The 23599-nt window shown below is 34.8% G+C and overlaps 1 protein-coding gene across 2 annotated transcripts in view; it reads right to left on the bottom strand.

The window, feature by feature from the left end:
• The window catches only part of LOC113075043 (Kv channel-interacting protein 1-like), a 31531-nt gene extending 13600 nt beyond the window's left edge, over positions 1 to 17931 (bottom strand). Inside the window, exon 1 of one of the 2 annotated variants that reach the window (XM_026247754.1) lies at positions 17787 to 17931. In XM_026247754.1, coding sequence (XP_026103539.1) covers positions 17787 to 17874 — 88 coding nt within the window. In that variant the 5' untranslated portion in view covers positions 17875 to 17931. Of the gene's footprint in view, positions 1 to 1459; positions 1679 to 17786 lie in introns of those variants that run through there. The other variant, XM_026247756.1, reaches the window with a different exon arrangement.
• Positions 17932 to 23599: the final 5668 nt, after the last annotated feature.

Below are 23599 nucleotides of genomic sequence, written 5' to 3'. Positions count from 1 at the left end.
AAATGCCCTTCCTAAAACGTCTCATTTAAACATGCCCCCACATATCTACATCACTGTGTTGGAAGATTTGACACCCACCCAACTTAACACCGCCCAAATGTTTACACGAAAGAAGGCGTAACTTTTATTCTCACTGTATAGTAGTATTGTTGCCACCACTGCCATGCCGTGGAGACTCTGTGTGTTTCCAAATATGTAAAGGGCATAACATTTCCATCACACGAAGTTAAACCTGCGAGTTCAACGTGTATAAAAACTCAAACATAACACTGAAACACGTTACAGCTGCATTGCTTTATATAATAGGCCATTCCTACGAACTACATAAACTAGAGTAACACTATTTTAAAGTTGAAATTGAAATCTAGTTAACATTCTTAGAGTGTTTGTCCCCAACACATGAACTTGAAGCAATGCCCTTCAGAAATCCAGCAGAAGTTCTAGTCCCATAAGGGCTGAGTGCCAAAGCCGCCAAACAGTTTGCATCTCTAGTTAAAAACTCACAGGCAGCTCCTGTAACTCCTGGGGATTTTAGTGAAGACTTCAAACAAGTTTTCTGTCTTCCTGCCCAGAACTCATAATCCTCTTGGCTCCATAATCATTCTTCAGGTCTCTGGTGTGTGTATATGAAATTTGGCTCTCTCTATTGCTCTTATGAGTGTGTAAAAACACATGCTCCCACATGTGAGTGCAGTGGTGTTTATGTTGTGTTGATTTGTTGCAGGATTGTGATTGTGGCATATTCGGTTGTGCATTAAAGCTGTGGAGAATCAGAAATGGTACATTTGCATGGAGTGTATAGGTTAATTAACCTTCAAGGCATAAATAATCACTAACAAACCGCCTTCTCTTTTTTCCTCTTTTTATGCATTTTCTTATCACATACGTGCAGCCTGATCGCTCCGCTTTTCAAAACCTTAAAATCGCCTCCTCCATGCTTCAGCTTTGAGCGTTACAGGAGGCAATCATTTTTGTTATTTTTTGCCATGTAATACTTTCATAACCCATAATGCCTTGTATGGAGCCCATGACAGGATATGCCAACACATTCGCACATGCACACGCTGCACATTCACTTTATCAAAACTAAATTAGGCTAATTAAAATTGCTGTTTGCTTGCCCTTTGAGATATACATTCTGGCATTTGTGGAAGTGAATAAAAAAATATTCTCTCTATGAACTATAACACAACCCCAAGAGGAGTTTTTCTAATTTAGCTAACTTCAAGTGGCATAGTTGCAATTTTGTTGTCCAAAAATGATCTAGGTTAGAAACACACACGCAGACATTCGAGTTAAGTCTACATTAAGTAGAACAAGAAGGACAAATATATATATATATAAAGTTATATATTCTAATCCTCTAGATCTTCTCATCTACTCATCTATCACTCCTTTCTCACAAATGACTTATTAATGAAAGTATTTGTAGCTGGTTAATGTGTAAAATGGACCCTACCTGTCCTGAAGGTGACCTGTTTGGTGTGCATAGAGAAGGTCCCCAACACTACACCCATCTTCAACACCGTTCTTCACTTTCCTCACTTTAGATCTTGGATTGAAAAAAGCAGTAGTCCCTGTTTTTGCCCTAATCTTCTGGTCTTTCAACCTTCTTTTACTCTCAGGGTTGTTAGTTACTTCGCTCTCACTCTCTCTGACTTTCCTCTGCGTTCTGTCTGTCTATCATGTGGACTCTGAAGGCTGCTCATCATTTCCTGAGCTTTTATTGGGGGCTGAGAGAGACATGGAAAGAGAGAGAGGGAGAGAGATGGTGAGTGATTCATTTCGGAATACAAGTGGAGAATGAGAGAGTGATAAAACTGAGTAGTTTATAGGTCTATCCTGCAGTGTAAGTTCACATGACATGCAAGAAAAATAATAGGCTAAATCGTGTTGCATGATTTACTAATTCGTTCCCTCACTGTACGAAAACGTGCACACGATTAATATTGCGTTCCCTCGATTTACTATTTTGTTCACTTGATTTATAAATTGTGCTCACGATTTAGCAAAACGAGAGAAGGCAATAGTAAATCGAGGGAACGCAATAATAATTGTGTGCACGTTTTAGTACAGTGAGGGAACGAATTAGTAAATCGTGCGCACAATTTATTTATTTTTTCTTGCATGTCATGTGCGGGGCTCCATAAGAACAGACTCATGGTGGGTGATTAGAAAAAGAAACAATATCAGTCTTTTTCCAGCAAGTATGAAAAGATGATCCTTTTCAGTCAGAGATTTTAAAAGTGAAGAGGGCAATTTCTGTGGCACTACCATTATGAAAGAGAGTTGTGCAAATAAGGAATGTTTTCCAAACAGGTTTCCTAAACATTGTCTGCTATTGGTTTGTCAAACATATCGCCCCGCCCCCGAATTCATATCATTGGTTGAGCCAGTGCTGCTGTTGTCAGGCTGGTTGGGATGCTCAAACAAACTGCTTGTTATGATAGTGTCACAATGTTCACACTTCATGGGGAAATCAGTCTACAGGAGATTTTTTTTTTTTCATGACATTTCTAATATGTTAATGTTGAGATGTTAATATTATTCATATATGCTGAAATATAAGTAAACTGGTATAGGTAAGACTAGTATAGCTATTAATATATTGATCATGATTTGTTCCTTTTATTTCTAAGGAGGATTTTAAGAGTAGACTACTGTAAAGATTGTTTTATAGTTGGAGTAAACAAATGTTTTAGATATTTAGTGTTACTTTATTTGATTATGCATATACAATATAATAACTTTTAAGTAGGCTATAGCACTTTTGTTGTATTGCACTTTAGGTTGATGCATTCGTTGAATATACATACCATTCACAATTGTAGGGTATTTTTTTTTTATTTAAAAGAAGTTTAATGCTCACCAAGGCTGTATAATTTCTTGAAATATATATATATATATATATATATATATATATATATATATATATATATATATATATATATATATATATATATATATATTACGAAACTTTGAAACATTAACTATAATATTTGTTAAAACATTTTTTGCATTTTTATACAATTTAAAATGTCATTTATTTCTGTAATGCAAAGCTGAAATTTCAGCAACATTACTCCAGTCTCCAGTGTTATATGATCCATCAGAAATTATTCTAATATGCTGATTTGGTGCTCAAGAAACATTTATTTTTATCATCAATGTTAAAAACAGTTTAATCTTTTTTTTTGTGAAAACAGTGATACTTATTTAAAGGATTCTGGGATTAATTAAAAATAACAGCATTTATTATTTATTTATTGTGCAATTGCTAAAGAAATATATTAATTACAAAAATAAGTATTAAGTTAAAAACAAAGTCTTGATGCAAAAATTTTGACATTTAAACCAAAGATACATGATTTTATGGGCTCTATCAGTGGTCAGAGTATTGCAGTGTTAGGATTAAGATAATCACTTTAACCAAAGCGCTCTCGCTTGCTTTCTAGAACATGCTGGACTCTTATCTATCTGGGCCACTTAAACATTAACATCTTTTAGTGCAGCTCTCATATTGACTCATTCACACGCAGAGGGAAAAGACTAAAGATTCAATTACACCCGGCAATTAAAATACAAGCATTTGTGCTGTTAAAAAAGAGAAATTTAAGAGCATCAAATCCTTGAGCTGGAAAAAACACTTGATAAACTAAAAGCAGGGCTGAAGCATGTGTTCAAGAAGGGGGATGACAAAAAAAAAAAAAAAAATACGGCTCAGAGGAGGATAGAAAAACCGGGGATGATGTGAGGACGACAAGGAATTGTGAGAATGAGGTTTTGCACTCTTGATCTTTTCACAAATCTCTCTTCTCTTCTGTCATTCCTCTCTGAGTCCAGAGGAAAATGTGTGAGAGCCAGATAGAAGTGAATGAAAGTGAAGAAAAGGAAAAGACAAAGGAAATAACAAGAAAGCTAGATTGAGCTGCTTCTTTTGAGTAAACCCTTGTTCTGTCAAGAGCTGATCATTGAAACATGTCTCTGCAATGTGCTTGCACATCATTCCATGTTCTTTCATCTGCCTTTCCCTTTCTTCTTCTTCTCCTCCTTAATCTTCTACCCAAGCATCCCTATTTGCATCTGCTCTGCTGCTGCCAGATGAAACTGCTGCTGCAGTGAAGGATCCAGGAGCAGGAGAGGTTAAGACAGACGATTGATCTGTGTATTCTCAGTTCAATATGAGATACCGTTTTGCTAGGAAAGAGAAATCGCAATGGAGATCTCTTTATTATCTCAACTGTTTCTCCAAGACAACACAGATTAATTGCAAACATATTGAGAGTTTTTCTTTTGAGTCAGCAAGAAACTGTTTTAACAACCTGTTTTATATCCGTAATGACAGCACCCAAGAAGTAGTTGTCTCAGAGGCAGAGCCAGTTATTACATTTATATTAAATACTATGAACTTTTTAAATCTCTGGCACTTTTGAATAATTGACAGCGAGAACAGTAACATGCTAAAATTCACTCAAAAATGTAAATTCTGTCATTAATTACTCAACCTCATATCGTTCCAAATCCGTACGACCTTCATTCTTTTTTCGAATGAACTGCGACAGCAATGCAACTGAAACTTTCTCAGTGTTTCAACTGTAATTTTATGATACTATGAGGATCCTTTTTGTGTGCAAAAAAAAATAAAAAAACTAAAATAACAAAATGCATTCCTGTTGCTTCAAAAGCCGAACCACTGATGTTCATGTTCATGTTTTTGCAAGTCAATCTGAACAGACAACAAGTGAATGTAAAAATCGGACTGAATTTTCATGCAAACAGGCCGTTAGTTAGAATTTGAGACATACCTACTCATTGTCTTTTAGATCATGAGACACATTTATTCAGGTGTATCCAAACTTTTGACTGATATTGTTTATATGAAAGAGCGATGAAGTGATAAAATCACTTTTTGATAAAGATGGAAAACCGAAAAAGTAAAAAATGCAACACTAACACTTTTTTGTAGTAAATATTAAATGGCCTTTTTAAGTATAACATTGTCTTTTTTTCAGTACAATATGAAGTATTTCTTCTGAAAAAAAAGACCCTGTAATTTCAAATAATGTCCGCAAGAAGAAAACTCAACAACTGTCTTAGAATCAGAAATCTCAAGATGAACTTTTAAAATATTTTTAGAATATATATATTTTTCTCAGAAATCCAGTGCTATTCTCATTATTTTATAGCACTAAACACGTGTGTGTGTGTGTGTGTGTGTGTGTGTGTATATATATATATATATATATATATATATATATATATATATATATAATTTTAGCTCTGGGTATCTATGTCCTACAGTCCACACTGTAACACTAACAAGAAGGAAAAGAGTTAAAGCACTGAACCAGCTTGATATTGTTAAACTGAAGTTATTTAGCTCATTATATGATGTTTTGAAAGCTAATGTATCAGTCGCTCGACAGCAGCAGCTGCAGCTCACAGTGTGTGAGTTACTGGGATAGTTCATCAGCCCGTGCCCCCTCATATAGCCTACCCACAGTTCACAGTCAGCTTCTGCTCAGGCCTGCTGTCGACTGTATGTAAACACAGTCCCTCGTGACCCAGTAAGGACTGCAGTATGATATGCAAGTGTGATACGATTACAAATGCTACAAAATACATGGCATGCTGTTTATGCCATGAAAAAATAAAAGTTGTGCAGTATTTTTCAGGTTTCTTACTAGTAGTCAGTTTCTTTATTAATAGCGGTTACACATGTTTTTACCTTGTAGGCAATTTACTGAGCCTGTTGGCTGCAGATATATTTTTCTTTTGTCATATCTAATTTTGCCAGTCCCCTTCAGAATGCTTACAGGGACATTAAGTCATTTTGATACAGCCCGTGTGATTTTGCTCAAATGCATTTATTTTGGATATTATACTGCCATCCTGTGGTTGCTTATGTGCACTCTCCCTTTCTTTTGTGCCTGGTTGTTTCTGCCCAGAGTCCAGATCTGCTTCAACAGTTTTTCCCCCAACTGCTTACACACTTTTTAAAAAACTTTGCCTCTTGTTTTTTTTTTTTTTCTAAACTTAAATAAAAAATCCAAGAATTGCACACACAAAATGCCTCACATCTCTTGCAAATGAAGCACTGAATTCAAACCATCGCAAAAACATCTCAAAAGCAACCATTTGCAAACAACTTTGCCATTATAAATTCCTGTTAGATTTGTGTATGTTACATGGAGAATTGTGTTTTGTGAAATTGAAAACTAAGTCAAAGGCCAATAATTAGTGCATGGTTTTGCAGATTTGGCGTGTGGTTCTGGTGTTTGAATGTCAGGTTTCAGAAATTGTGTGACAAGAAAATATTTTTTTTGTGTTAGCAGTTGAAAAAAAAAAAAAAAAAATCAGTAAATATTAGCTAAATGATCAATCATGGTGGTTTGAGGTAAGACAAAAACACTAGAAGTTGTAGGCCTATTCATGATATAGGCTACTCTGTCATTTTTTAAATAAGAAAACTTGAAGATGTTTCTCTTATTAGTCATTTTATGCAATATTTAGAGACTGAGGTTTGGAGAACAGTGATAAGTCAGAGAGATGAATAGGAACACCTATATTTTAGGAACAGATATTTTGATAAATTAATCTAAATGTGCATTAAGTTATGTTTAACATTACTTTCAACTAGTAGTTTGGATGCTAAATTATACAAAAGCAAAAGTTAAAATTTTGAAGTAATGTAATGTTAATAAGATGCTTTTACAGCAAATTGAGTAGTATTTTAACAGGTGTGCAGTTCATTTATTTAACAGAAGGGGGCGACATTTTACACATGATCTGTGCAGCTGTGCCTGTATTGATATAATCTATAAACTGCTAATAAACTGTCATACTTGTCTAGTATTATCCAAGAGCTTCTTGACATTCACTGCATGATCATAGACCTAACTTAGCTGTAGACCTAACTGACATCTATATGGTCTACAGCAGGGATAGGCAACTCCGGTCCTGGAGGGCCACGATCCTGCAGAGTTTAGCTTCATCCCTCATAAAAACTCACCTGCCTCTATCTATCTAGTAATCCCGAAAACACTGATTGCCTTGTTCAGGTGTGTTTAATTAGGGTTGGAGCTAAACTCTGCAGGATAGTAGCCCTCCAGGACCGGAGTTGCCTATCCCTGGTCTACAGTTTTGATCTATAAGAAATTCTTTGTAATTTGTTAATTTTATTTATTTATTTATTTGGCTCATACTGTTAGAGTTTCAGCAGATGAGTTCATAACATAAACTTATACAATAAAAAAATAAAAAAATAAAATCACATGCATATGTAGGAAGAACATCTCTATCAGAGCCTGCCTAAAAATACCATATGCCACATTTATCTCCATGGAAACCATCTGCACAGCTTTAACACTGAGGATTTATGTATTCAAACTCTCAAATAACCTTTGCTGAAAATAAAAATGTGCCTATAATCAAACTGTTCTGATGCAGTATCGCAGGAGAAATATTCATTTCACTTCTTGTGCATGCCAGTTTGGTTCGGTCCAGCATGTTCTGTCTCCATGTACTTGAAAAACTAACTTTAAAGTTCATCAGACTAAGAATTATGCATCCCTACGGTCAGTGGCAAACCGAGTTAGAGGTCACATATCCGCCTGGAGCGGTAAAGAGTTGCCTGATTCTCCCTCATGCGTATTTCAGTATTAAAACAAAGTAAAAAGGCCACTTCTAAAGGGCATCTACATTGACAATGATTTAAAGGAACAATGCTATAGAAGTCATTCGATTTTAATGAAACTTGGCAATAATTATAATAATGTCAGTCTGTTGGTTTGATGTTATTACCATTATTGTAAGCTACTCATTGCAAATAAACTGCAAACTGGGGACCCACTTTTAGTGACAACACATTAAACAGGCCCTGTCCCGCTTGAAGTATTGTAAGAAAGCCTGGTATCAACAGTACAGTGACTAGCAGAGACTAAATCGCTGTCAGCGTGAATGGACTTATTCTGCCATTCTGATATAATGCCTTGGTCTCATAACTCAATGATTCGTAATGTTTGTTTCAGGGGCTCGTTGAGTCTTCAGCGAGCAAATCTGAGCAGACAATGATCGCCTAAGATCATTAAGAGCTGTGCAACATCGACCCGGCGAAGGCCTTGTGCTGTGGGCCAGCATACATATGACAAGAGAGAAGGAAATGATAGATGGATGGAGAAACAAACAGGGAAAGAGATAGTGAATGACGGAAGTGTCATGAAAACGGAGGAATGTAGGGTAAAGGAGGAGAGAGATGGAGGGGAAGAGTGCGAGAGATGGACAGGGATGCTGGGGATAAAAATAAACTGCAGGAGGGAAGTAGATTACGTAAAACAGGACGAGTGATTTAAAAATTAAAGGTGGAGACGTGCAATGTCAGCTTAGATCTGCTGATAAAGAGAGAGAGAGAGAGAGAGAGAGAGGCAGAAGGGAAGAGATAACGTAAGAGACCCTAAGTTAGAGTATCATAGTAGATGTTTATGTTCACTCTGTAGGGAAGAGAAAGAACTGCACTAACCAGACAGAGTCTGTGTTTTCACTCCAGTGTGTTTAACATCTGGCATTTTAACAGCTGTTTCTTGGTCTTTAGTCTCAGTGGATACTCTGTGAGAGTCTCATATGAACCTGTTCTTACTTTAGCGAAGAATGTGTGTCTTTTTAACAAATTTGGTGAAAATGTCCCTGAAAGGGAGTGAAATTGTCCTTTTGAAGATGGACAATTTCAAAAGTGGTCATAAATGATGAAAATGCTAATTATATAGTATCATTTAAAAAATAAGTTTTTTTTAAAGCATAGAGTCACTTATGCTGCATTTATTTAATCAGAAATACAGTAGTACTGAGATATTATTATGAAATAAATGATTATTTTCTATTTAATATATTTTAAAAATATTATTACCAATGTGGAAAATATTTGTGCTGTTTCATATTTAGTTGAAACCATGATTGTTTGATGAATAGAAAGTTTAAAAGAAACTTAATTGGAAATAGGAACATTTTTATACTATGTATATTATATATAATATTTTAATGTATCCTTGCTGAATTATCTAATAATTAATGACTCCAAACATTTTCATGTCTTGCAAAGTTTAAGCATATTGATTTACCATTTTTTGCATATTTGACACGCATAAAAAATTCAGATCATCAAACAAATTTTATATTACACAAAGATATTGCAAGTAAATACAAAATGCAGTTTATATGTGATGATTTTATTTATTAAAGGAAAAAAGCTGTCCCTGCTAATTTTCACGTTTTTTGGCCCTCCTGTTAAATCATGGAAGAACTGATTAACCATGTTATTTTAGAAAGCGGGGTTAAATTTTACTAGTCACATCCAGGCCAGATTACTACCAGCGCTGTTGAATCAAGAAATCACTTAAATAAAACCTGTCTGACAAAGTCAAGCATGCTGAAAGAGAAACACATCAGATGAGGAACAAAATAGTTGACAAGTATCAGTCATTATCCACAAATTGAGAAAACTTTCCCAGGAGTGGCTGGCCTTCCAAAATTACTCCAAGAGCGCAACGACAACTCATCCAGGAGGTCATAAAAGAACCCAAAATAACATCTAAAGAACTGCAGGCCTCACTTGCCTCAATTAAGGTAAGTGTTCATGATTCAAAAATGAGAAAGAGACTGGGCAAAAACTGCATCCATGTGAGAGCATCCAACGCCACTGCTGACCAAACAGAACACAAAGACTTGTCTTATATTTGCCAAAAATATCTTGATTATTCCCGAGATTTTTAATGGAAATATTCTGTAGACTAATGAGACAAAAGTTGAGCTTTTTGGAAGGTGTGTGTGGTAGTGTGATGGTCTGGGGCTGCTTTGCAGCTTCAGAACTGGATGACTCGACATTATTGATGGACATTATTGATGGTTTCTGCACTCTATGTGTCCATAGCTAAATGTTTCTGTATCTCTCTCTCTCTCTCTCTGTGTGTGTTTGTTTGTGTGTGTGTGTGTTTGTGTGAAAAAAAAGGACAGAAAGGACGGCCAAAGAACAGAGAAAGGTCGTACGTCAGAAAGAAAGCTGACTGCTATCTCTAGAGAGTGTTCAGTCCAGGTGTTTCTGAAACAAGTGTGTCCAACTGTGTGCCAATGTGCGTGTGTGACCCCTGCAGAGGGCCGAATGCCTCTGTGTCTGTTGATCTGTGACCGAGCTGCCTTTCCCTCCTCAAACTCACACAGAAGACTCAAACACACCTCCGGGACGCTGCTGGACTTTACGCTCATGCACTACTGTTCCGTTCTCACATCTTCTGGTTCCAGCTTATCTTTCCATTAAAAAGTCAATTAAATGGCCTCTGTTAAAATCAGCCAAGGTAACCATGGTTGCACACGCATGAAACCCTCAGTTTGCTTGTGCAAAGCCTGTAGTCAGAAAGTCACCAGGTTTTGTTCAGTTAAGATGAAACATGCTGCAATGAACATTAAATTAATGTGTGGAAAAACTACTGTACATTATTGAACTCTGACTTAATGCAGTTCTTCATTGTGAGACAGAATTTGTATAAACATAATATTTTTCAATTAGAAATATGTGCTAATTTAATACTGATATAGTAATAATAATATTTTTTTGCAGTGGTCAATAATACTTTAATATTCTATTTAATGTTGGTCTATTTGTATTAAATCATTTATATTATCATCTGTATCTACACTTCCAATAAGCCATCCCAGAATACAAATAATTCTTTCATAATTTTATCCGGTTTCAAACTTATTATTTATTTTTTTCTGTAGAACAGCAAGTAATTTTTACAAGATGCTCAAAAAGAGCCCTGTATATATGAATCCACATTGCGATATTTCATATTTTAAAGGATGAGTTTGAATGTGCCCATGTGTGTGGAAGTGCCGGCTATGGGGATGATTATCAGTAAATATTGACTTAATTCATTTAACACAAAACTTTATATCATGATATAAATATAAAAAAAAAAAAAAAGTTGTCATCAGTATTTACATTGTAGATTTGGAAAATAGTACACAATTTGTATGCACTATTGTTTTCTTTCTTGGAGCTTGACTGACTGCTTCTGGTCACTATCTTGCACTGTATATATATGAAGAGTTCAGATGCAAAAGCCTCTAAATGCCATCTGAAATTTTCATCTAAAATTGCGATTTTTATCAGGCTCCTATATTTATGTTCAGTTATTTTACTTTAATAGCCTGGAAAAGCACCTGCACATTGCCATTAAAGTAAAATTACTCAACCTAAGCATATAGGAACTTGATAAAAATCCTAATTTTAGAAAAAAAATTCAGATGACACTTAGAGGCTTTTGCATCTGAACTCTTTATATATATATATATATATATATATATATATATATATATATATATATATATATATATATACATACATACATACATACATACATACATACATACATACATATATATATATATATATATATATATATATATATATATATATATATACACATACATATATATATATACATACATATATACACACACACACACACACACAGAGACAAAAACTGTTTCAGACTGCAGTGCATTTTCTGATTTTATTTCCAATTCTACTAATGGACTGAAGTGTAAATTTCACTCTTGTGCACATATGAATACACGTGCAAGCACACATGAGTTCATTCTCCCACACACATACAAAAACACACTAATTCAAGCATATTTTTTTAAAGGTCATGAAAAGGCCATATGTTTGAGTCTTTTTTTCTTTCTTAGCTTCTTTCTCTCTTTTTTAATTACTTTTGCCTTCTTTAGATAAAATGAAATATGTTAGAGGTTGGGTCCTGCTGGTATTGCCCGCGTTATTGCCGCAAGTTATTATGAACCTCAGGCACACACACACACACACACACACACACACACACACTCGTATTATCAACAGCTCAGGAGGAACAGGAGGCCGAGGTGGAGGAGGAGGACGTGAACAGGCCTGAATAAATTCGAGATGTTGTGAATGTTTCACATCTAATGTTACATTTACATAAGATGATGCTGAGAGAAACATTTGGCACCTCCACAGCTGCTGGAGCCAAACCGAAACAGAATCACTGAGAAAATGCTGGAGTCTGAAAAGAGACTGAAATTCAGCGAGTGACAGAGATGGAGGTAAAAGAGAAGGAGAAAATGTGCGAAGGAGGGAAAGAGTGTGGGAGAGTTAAATTGCTTTGGCATTGTAGCTGTCAGACAGATGGTAACAAACTAGTGTCAACTAAAGAGTTTGACTGAAACCAGATGGAGAAAGAAAAACTTTCCTGGAAACAAGTAAATAAAAAATATATCACATTTGATCACTGCATAATAAATCACCCTGACTAGTATTAGTTCCCATTATAATTAATTTGTCCAATTTGTGGAAAACTGTCAATTCTATTTCTAAACCTCTCAAACATTTTTAGTTTCACTATAAATGAAAAAATGATTCATTCTGAAGTGTAAGTTTGTATATTTCTTTATGTGTAGCACCTTCCGCTCTGCATATCAGAGGGGATGGTTATCATTCAGTAACAGGTATTTTGCTCAGTTTCTCAGTCAAAATTATTGTATTTGTTCAGAAGACTGGAGCATGTGAATTCTGTTATGATACATTTATTGTGTTTTTTTTTTTCTCTTCATTTTAGAGCTTGACAAATCCAGTTCCTTTCATTTTTATAACAATGAAAAGAGCTGTGCTTCTTCAAATATGCACCTTTTGTGTTTCACAGAAGAATGAATGTCATACAGGTTTAGAAACAACACGGGGGAGCCAATAATGCCAGAATGTTCTTATTTTGGGTGAACTATCCCTTTACTGTAATGACAGACTGAATAACCGAGTCACTCTCTGAAATCTCTTTCTCTTTTTCAGATTGTGTGTAGTACATCTTGGTCTGCACTGTTCTGGAGAGTTCTGTTTCGAGTCCTCAGGCAACTGGACTGTGAACATTGCATCAGTGATATAATTCATAAAAATCTATTAAAAGTAGAAATAGGAGAGGTCGAGCTGTAGATGCAGTGAATTTTGTCTCTGGCCACATTCACACAGCAGCACAATAACCACAATGTATACCTGAACTCAAACCTGTGGCCTTATGTGTGAACAGAACCATTCTGAACAACTGTCTGTCACAATTTAGTGTAAGAGACATTCTGTGCTGCGCATCCATGTCTAATGTTTGGTTTCAGTAACATACAGAGCTGTGTCATCTGAAGGTTTAGATTCAGTCACGTTGTTGTCTGTTAATTAGAATTTGGAACTTTTGTTGTGCCAATTTGGAAATACAGTGTCGGCCAGAATTATTAGAACACTAATATTTTCACCAGCTATCTTTTGCTGCAGTGTGTCAGTAGGAAATGCAGTTTACATTTGGTTAGCTGGTGAAAATACTAGCGTTCTAATGAGTTTGGCCACTACTGTAGTCATTTTTTCATATTTACTTCAATTTCTGTTGCTATGGTTACAGGTGATGGAATACGGGCTTGTCTTCAGCTGCATGTCTGAATATCTGAATCTGATCCCAGACACTGATAGTGTAAACAATCAGAAGTCCAAAGAGACCCCTAAACTTGTCATCTTTCATTCAACCTCAAACCTGCATGACTTTTCGGCCATATACAATCTTAACAGAACCATGTATTGTTTATTTTTTGGAAGACTACATTGCAGAGTACCTTTTTGAAGGGTTGCCATGTCCACTTATTATAATATATTCTTATTAAGCATCTCTGGGCTTAGTGTTAGGGCTTGGTGATCTAGTTTATGGAGTTAATAAAGTGGAAAGGGTGCAGGTCACTATATTTTCATATGTTGCTTATTTCCAAGATAACATGTTTGAATTTATTTATTTGTTTTTAGTTAGATCTGGCAACACTAATGAACACTAATCAAAACTTTCTTGTGATTTCTTGCACCACACATACAGAAAAGAAACAACTCTAATACATGTTTTAATATGTCATTAACAACTAGCTGTTTTTAGCTACTTTTGGTATATTTACACTTCGTAGAATTTCAGTAACTGAAGTTTACAGAAATGTGCGCCGAACTGAACGGGAGAAAATGTGAACTAAAAACTGAATTTATCTACACTGTGTCTAGAAAAAACAAATATTTTAAATAGATTTTTTTCCCCAACAGAAGACAAGTTTGGAACATGAGGGTGAGTAAATGGTGATCTTTCATTTTAGGAATGAAAACATATAGATATATATATGTATATTGTATGTATAGGTATGTCATCCCTCTTTTTCTAATGTTCTTTGCCATATCCACTCCAAGTGTGTCTGCATCAGTATTAATTCCTCCAATCATAAGGGTTCACATCAGCTGGTGTATGGATGCACTCTCATGTGTGCTACAGTACTTCTGCAGATAACGGGAAATTTACAGCATGTCAAGGGAATTTGGCAGGATTGATCGACCCTGTACTCTTTTAAAATGTCAAATGCTCTTTCTCTTTCCCCCAGAGGCTCATTCTATTGGAGCTGTAAAACTGCAGTAACACCAGCATAGCCATGTTGTCACTCGTAATCACACACACATACGCACACACACATGCCCTGCACTTAAACAAAACACTTACACCCTGCCATGTGCTTGACTGACCTTGTCATTTGCACTCACGGTTGCCAATGGTAACAACAAAACAGCTTCTGATTGGGTGTTCATGGGCAATACTATTTCTTCCTGCAGTGTTCTTGATTTTTCCAACAGTCATAGGAAGAAAGTTGTGCTGGAAGATGTGGATGCAGAATGTGCCAAATATGCAGCATGAATTTATGGATGAGTAAAATATAAGTGTGTAAAATAAGGCATTTTTAGTGCAGAGCAGAAGGGAAGGCTCAGAAATTCATGAAATTCAACATCAGATTATCTGCTCCTGAAGGGATGAAGGGTCATCATTAACCCATTAATGGGTTGACTGAGGTAAAGTGCAGTCAGCTAGAATAACCATGATGGATGAACACATACACTCCCTCACACTCTATACACTGAGCTTTCATTACATATGACACAAATCCATTCTTAAACAAGGCTGTTTAGCCAGAGGGTTTTGAACATCAGCCTTCTGAAATGATACAACATCCCTTTTTTTTTATTTTGGAAATATATATATATATATATGTTTAACAGGTAATGATGTATGATTTGTTTGCAACATTTTATCTCACATCTGAGGAAAAAAAAAAGGTCAGAATTTAGAGATATAAACAGAATTGTGAGATACAAACAGCATACAGAGTTTATATTTCACAATTTAGATTGTTTTTCTCACAATTCTGATTTTACATTTCATAATTACAGTTTTTTTGTTTTGTTTTGTTTTCGCAACAAAAAAAAAGGACTTATATTTCAGAATTCTGAACAAAGACTGAATTGTGATGAACAAAATCAGACTTGTGAGATAAAAATTCGCAATTACCATTTTTACTTTTTTATTATTATGATTGTGTGGAATGGTATCTTTTTGTACAGTTCTATTTAAAATTCTATAAATATCCTGCACTGCTATTCATTCCATTCTACTAAATATTCTCTTCAAAATTCTATTCTATTTAATTTAATTTCCATTCTTTTTCTACTTTTGTTCTGCTAAATATTTGATCCTGCTAAAGATTCTATATTCTATTGAAGATTCCATTCAATTCTTCTCTATAGAGAAGAACAGAACAGAATCGTATAGAAAAGTTATCGTACTCTATCATGCCAAAGTTTAATTATATTGTTCTGTTCTTGTTAAGTTTCTGTTTATATTCTGCTAATGATTTTATTCCGTTCTGATAAAAAAGTGTGTGTGTGTGTGTGTGTGTGTGTATATATATATATATATGATATGCATTCTATTTGAATCCATTAACGGTTCTTTTATTGTTTAAGTTTCCAAACTACTCTAATGTATAGATTCAATCTATTATTCTCTGTAGTGAAGAATAGATTTAATTTTATTAGTGATTTGTTCAACTGTTGTCTTATGCTACTTTGTTCAATATTCTGTTGTATTCTGCAAAAGATTGTACTGTGTTGTATTGCATTTTATTCTGTTTCTACTCTAACCGAATCTTGCGCAGTCCTTCAGGGCGGAAGGGTTATCTACTATTTATCTGCTGCTTTATTTATTTTTATTCACACAACCTGATAACTCTAAGATAAGCTCAGCCTCAGAGAACATAATACAAAATATTTGAGTCAGAGCTTTTTTTTCCAGCTTTAGTGCTTTGTGGTATGCTATAGTGGTTTAGAGAGACTGGTTTAAATTCTATACTGTGGCTCCAAATCCTCAATATCTTCTTTAAATTAACTTCCTACTCCCCTGTATATAGGACGAGTATCTATCTGTGAGGAACATATAATGAAGGAGTGGAGAGATAGCGGGGTTCATCATGCAGTGCGCGGTGAGGTTCCGGCTCTCTGCACAGTGACAGCAGATAAACAGCCACTGCTTGGTTCCAGCATCTCCACGGGCCCCGTCTGCATGGAGACAAACCATGCAGTGCTTTTATGATGACACTGCGGTACTCAAAAAAAAAAAAAAAAAAGAGGAGATAAGAGGGATGAAAGAGAGAAATTAAGAATATTGCCAAACAAAGAACCCTGAATGATCTTCAAAGAAAAAAAAAAGACAAAAGGAGGAGTTTTCCATATGAGTTGAAAGGAGGTGTAAATGTGTGCTGATGAAAGATTCCAGGTGAAGCGTGAAAGAGTGAGGTGCGGGAATTCCTATGCTATGATACACAGCTTGAAATATCACAAGAGAAACAACAGACAAATAATCAAACACAGACAATGTGAATACAGGTCAATTTGGACACTATCCAAAATTTTGCATTTTTTAAATATATGATGACAAATACAATCATGTCCCTGGAAATAATACTATTTTGAATAGCTAAATATTTTCTCTACACTATGCAAAGGAAAAATTAAGGAATATTAAGAAAAAAGACTTTGCATTGAATATATTAAAATAAAATATTATAATGAAATGTCATATTAAAACAGCAAACACATTATTAAGAATATTATTTAAAACAAATTACGTCATTTTAAATATAAAATAGGATAGACTTAACATGTATTAAATATAAGGATGCAGTTAATATAATGTAAAAAAAAAAAACATGTATATAAAATACCTTATTATAAATATATTAAAATCTTTATACGGAATAAAATAGTATTGACATAAAATCTTTATATACATACTACAACAAAAATGTTATTAATTATTAAATAAAAATACTAAATACTAATAAATATAAGCATTATATTGAACATAATACTAAAGTATTTTTATAGTACATGTTGAAAATGATTTAAAAAATAAAATCTTTATATTTAATATAGTAAAAAAAAAAGAAATACTGTAAACATACTTTATCATAAACAGAATATTATAAACTGAATATATCATTACAACACGATTTTTATAGTAAACATACATTTTTTATTTATTTAACATAATCTTAATAATAAATACTTTGTGTAAAATATAATATAAAAAAAACGTAATATTGAATATACTGTAACATAGTACAATATATTAAATTAAATATATTGAAAAATATAAATTTATGATAAATGTAATATATTTTTTTTAATATGTTGAATACAATATAAAAAAACCTTCAAATCTTTAAAGAGAGAGAGAGAGAGAGAGAGAGAGAGAGAGAGAGAGAAACGTAATAATTTGTCCCGTTTTACCTGTACTCACCAATTTTTTTATTTATTTATATTTTTTTTACCCTTTTCTACTTTGAGTTTAATGTTAATGCAGGTGTCTTACCTTTGCTGAGGGTTCCAGAGACAAGCCTCTGAAGGGACTGAATGAGCTTTAGGAACCCCTGTCTGCAGCGGCTGGTACAGCCAGCCATGATGAGAGAGAATCCAAGGGGCACAGACAGCCCCTACAACAGCCCAAACACTGCTTTCACCAGATGAGACGTACGTCCCATACGAGTCTCTCCGTGCCCTCCAGAGTGTTTCTCACGCCGCCTCTCACTCGTCCAGTCCCACAAGAGCTGCGCTTTTAACAATGGGTTCCAAGTTCAAGGATGAGATGAGCAGGACTCCCAGATAACACACACACCTTTCACCCCCTGTCCTCACACACTCTCACACACACGCACAAACACAGACAAGATGCTCATAATGTGCCTGAACCTGTTTTCCTCTGCCTCTGTGCCAACCGTATGAAGTGTAAAAGGAGAGATGCTGAAACAGACGACTGCTGCGAAAGTTAGAGGGGGAAAAGTTAGTGAGCGCTGCAGGCTCAAAGCTCAGAGACCGACCTGATGAATTATTAAGCGGATGGCAAGAGCCCGCTGCTGCGCTACACAGACTAAGAACTGCTCGGAGGAAGTTGAGTGTCCATGGAGACAAAAGAGTGGCTTTCCTTTTCCTTGACGATGCTCCTCCTGGTTACGCCTCTTCCTCTGGTTGTATGTTTGTGTGTGTGTGTGTGTGTGTGTGTGTGTCTGTGAGTGTGTGCGAGTGGTGTGGTGTGGTGTGGTGATGTGGCAATAAGTCTGTGGTCCGCTGCAGCGTTTCCAACTGCTCTGTGCTGCTGGACCGATCCCTGCAGCATAAAACAGAAGACTACTGCTCTCTCTCTCTCTCTCTCTCTCTGTCTCTCTATATCTCGCTCTCTCGCTCTCTCTCTCTCTCTCTCTCAGGAAGACTCTTGCACACCTATCTCACACTTCCCTTGTAGTAGCTGAGCAAAAATAAATTAGAATCTGTTCTGTTGTACTCTGTTCTGTTTTGCTCTACTCGGTTCTCTCAAGTATTTGCTTCTTCTGCTACTTCTGTAAAAGTATCTATTTATTGTATAGCCCCCTGTTACAATCTACTCCATTATATTAACAAATATATTCAATTACAATCTGTTCTTCTGATATATTAATCTGCATTGCATTCAATTCTATTCTTCTGTTGCATTCTGCTGGATTCAATTATAATCTGTTCCATTAGTAAATTTAAAGATTATGTATTATATCTCTATTAACTCTATACTTGTTCTCTCTATAATTATATTATATTTTTTAGTTCCTTTTATATATCATACTATTATGTTAAAGGTAATATTCCATTAAAGATTTCTGCTCTATTTTTCTAGATGCTATTTTAAGAATATTCTATTCTAATCTATTCTATTTTTATTTTCTGCTACATCCCATTATATTCTACTCTAATTTGTTAGATTATATTCTGTTAAAAACTCCATTCTGTTCTGGTCTTCTGTTTTATTCTGTCCTTCTAAAGTTATTATTCTATTCTATATGCTACTCTATTCTGTTAAAGATCTTCTACGTTTTCTAGATTCTGTTCTATTCTATTCTATTCTGAGCTATTATCTATAAATGTGCAAGACTTACGATTACTCAGCACTTTCTCAACCAGAAGAATGACAGTGCAGAAAAAAAGTAAAACTGTTTGTCCTACATACCACATGTTTATGATTATTGTAATACATTAAATTGTATAAAAAAAAAATAAAAAAAACTGTGGGAGTTTCAAGCAGCATAACAAAAACTTTTGATCTAAATAGAAATTAAAATTTACTTGTAATAATGGTCAAAGACTCTCTCCCAAAAATATGAATGTGACAAATATAACTAAACAAATAGATTCTTAATGTGAGAATATCAATACTGTATTGTTAGGTACAATACTGCTTGTTTTTGAGATATCATTGTTCCCACCCCTAAATTCCCACACGCAACCCATTCCAACTTCTCGCGCTCATTTATCATTCTTGCCCTGGCTGAGGGGAACCCAAAATAGGCAGACAGAAGAAGAGGAAAGTGAGAGAGAAAGAGGAAAGAGGTAATGAGAAGTGACAGCTGTGATAGATGGCAGGACGATGCTGGAGGAATGAGACAGATAAAGTTAAAAGCAAATATGAAGGAAAGATGCAATGCAAAGAGATATGCAACGATTTGAATGAGCCACTGTCTCTATCTTCTCCTGAGAAAAATACCCTCGTAATCTCACATGTGTCCCCAATAGGGTATCAGAAGATGTCTCACAAGTGTGCTCAGATGTGCCAAGATACCACAGTCTGCAGTCAAAGTGAGAGTTCTCAATATCACAATATCACATTTTCACATTTTCAAGTCCAAACAAACTGCATTGACAACCACATAATTTATATATTTATATTTTGTCACAATGAGAGATAGAGAGCGTTAAAATTCATCTTTAGGCATGAAGCCACGTTTTTTAAAATGTCATTTTAAATATAGCGGTAACGTGATAATTGAATATTTGTTTCTTTGTTTAAATTATTTCTGCCAGTGGGAGGTTTGTAAAGGTTAGGTTTATCATGTCCCCAGAGCAGATGCTTCTTATTCTATTAGACATGCTCAGAAAAGCCCTTTTATGTCCTGCGTTGCATATTGAAATATTTTTGGACTGTGTGGGTGGAAGTGCAAAGTGGATAGAAAGCAAACAAGACAGAGTGAGAGTTTTGTTTTTATTGATTAGGAGATTTACATAACCGAAGTAATAGAATCTCAACAGTGTTCAGTGTCTAGATTTCCTGTTATATTTCAGTTCTGCTTCTGCAAGATTCTAAATCTTTTATAAGCATAGATAAACATAAAAAACACTTATTCTTGTGCCTAAAACAATAATAATAATAATAAAAAAATGCTTCTCACATAATTATGCAGAAATATGCACATACGCTGTGCAGTAAAAATGAATGCTCACTAATATTGTGGCAGACATCTGTAAAGCACCTCAGGTTGCTTGTGTTTGTGCAGCTTATGTTGCAGAGAGCAGGAGGATTCACTCAAAGCAGGAGAATCAGCTCAGAACAGCTGCAGTGAGGTTCAGTCTTACAAAGATGTGCTTCAGTTCTGCAGGTCTGACATCCCCAATTCTGATTGTCGATCACTTTGCAAGCTGCTGAGTGTATTTATTTGGGGTGCATTTAGTAGAACTGCATTTTAAGAGTCAAAAATAATATATATTGTGTATATGTAAATATATGAGTATGTGTTCTTGCATTAGTGTTATATGCATGCTTATTTTATGCATATTATGTTCTTTTCTTTTATATTTGAATACATATGAAATAGCCATAATGATATCTCAACCAGGACAATTAATCATAATTTAGTAAAATTGCATATCATAATAATATAAAGGCAAACAATATATAATGAAAACATTCATCAGTTTAAAAATGACAATAAATACAAATATTGATTTATATTTATTGTATGGTATAAACTGCTTAGTGTCATGAGTTTGCATTAAATAGTAATAGTAACATAATATATGTAGAGAGAGACAGAGAGAGAGAGAGAGATACTTTTATATATCTATTTTTATATTTAGTTTTTTTACTGCTCAATCTCATATGTTTGCATGAAATAATAAACATTATAAACATTTTAAATAAAATTATCCATAATGCTCAGATTGTATATATAAAAGTTTATGCATATATGTAAAGTAGAATCTGGCTCAGAAAAGAAAAACAAAAAAAATCTGCTTCAGTTCATGCTCTGTTCCGAACACAGAGTTCCTTCAAGGACTGATGGTTTGCATACAGCTAATGATCCTCCAGTGTGCCCATTAAAAAAGCCAACCCATCCCATTGTATCCACAAAGTCTGAGCACCTCCCACCAAAATTTTCTTTGCCACACACCGACTCACATCAGAGACTGTGTTGCATTATATCACACTGTCCAAGCACACCCATCTCAGGCTATTTTTACTGCTAAGCAGTTAATGAAGCTGCCACGGCTCACACAAACACACAGTGATACATGCACACACGCTTAGGGCAAGGAACTGCACTCGGCACTGTTGAATTAACCTTTAGACTCCTCTTTAGTTTCTCAGCACCTGTTCATTCCCACTGCTCTGAAGAGCACAGTCTTCTAGACTGCCTACATTTGAAATTCTAATTAAAAAACGAAATCTATCTGAATAAAACTCTTTAAAATACTTAGCAAGGCCATGCAAAATTATACAGAATCATGATTTTGATTGACACAGGCTAGCTGCCAAACACGTATCAACTGTAACTGCAGTGAATTTGCTGTGCTCCAATTTAGATACAAGAAAAAGATACAGCAAAACCCAAGAGATTACAGACACAAAAGTCAACTTGTCTTTTTTATAATAACATATCTGATTGTTTACTTTTAGAAACAACAAAAAAAGGAGTTCACATACTTTTTCATTAGCAATGCTGCTTTTGGTAACTGGATTTTGCAGTTTCCCGTAATACCCTAGCAACTTGCAGTTTGTCTTTATGTCTATTTGTCTGGGTGACTGTAAACCAAACCTCAAGCTATTAAAATGATTTTAAAGTTTTAAGCATCAATATATATTGCGCAACACAAAGTCGTTCTATTTTGTTTTAAAAATTTTCTAAATAATTAGTTACATAGTTTTAATGGGAAAAAAATAATAAAAAGTGTTAACATCTGAATATCAATGGCTATTACTTCAGTTAGTTTATGGGAGAGTGAACAAGAGAGTAAGTTAATATGATAACTTGAGATAGTGGTATGACATAAGTGTATTGTAATTTATGAAGAGAGATAATAATACATTACTATATAATGATATAAAGCAAGACTAATTTGCACTCACAAGCCAAAATGATAAAGCTCTATGACACCTAATGAATTGCAGCCCACCACCCCTCCACTATCCTGCTTCACCTGAAAACAGAGTCAATGTAAAGTAAGATACCACAGCTTCTATTTAGCACAGTGTTATATGCGATAATGGACAGAGCATGTGTGATTTAAGTGGGTCTGATAGGTGACACATAGCAGGTGCCAGACAGTTGTGGCACTACATCTCAGAAGCAAACTGGAGGAAGGTTTCAAACTGACAGGAAGATATGCACCTAGCGAAATCTCAACAGAGCAATAAATCCATATACTGTCAGCTAAGAATGCTATAGTGAGGGCTAGAAGCATTCAAATAGCTTATTTTAGAATCATGGTCTTTTTAACCAGTTTAGACCATTAACATGCCTTTCAAATGATTTCATGTCACCACTTGTGATAATTTTTTGTCGAGATGCCTGAGTACTTTTAAATGAACAAACATGTTACGAGGCTTATAAACAAGCGTAAAAGAAAGAAAGCGAATCTTCTTTTTAACAAATTTGGAGAAATGAAGCATTACATCACTTGCGAACCAAAGGATCAGTGAATGGGTGCCGTCAGAATAAGAGTCCAAACAGCTGATAAAAACATTGCAATAATCCACATGACTGCAGTCCATCAGTTAATGTCTCGAGAGGTGAAAAGCTGTATGTCTGTAAAAAGCAAATCCATCAAGGCATTTCAATTTTAAACTATTGTTTCTGGCCAGAATTCAAGTTCATAATCCATAATAATGCTTCCTCCAATAATAATAATAAGAAGAAAAAAACATCTCCTGTTGTCCGCTCACATCAAAATCCACTGACGTACTTATTTAGGACTGGTGTTTGATTTGTGCATATTTCTCTCCTGATTTAGATGAGATTACTTTTTTTGCTTCAGAAAGCATGGAGAGGAAACAAACTCTGAGGGTGTTTACATTTTAATTTTAATGAACTATTCCTTTAGAATAGA

This window comes from Carassius auratus, unplaced genomic scaffold, assembly GCF_003368295.1.
Source record: "Carassius auratus strain Wakin unplaced genomic scaffold, ASM336829v1 scaf_tig00016311, whole genome shotgun sequence".
Lineage (NCBI taxonomy): Eukaryota > Metazoa > Chordata > Actinopteri > Cypriniformes > Cyprinidae > Carassius > Carassius auratus.
This window is presented reverse-complemented; position numbering and strand designations above follow the sequence as displayed.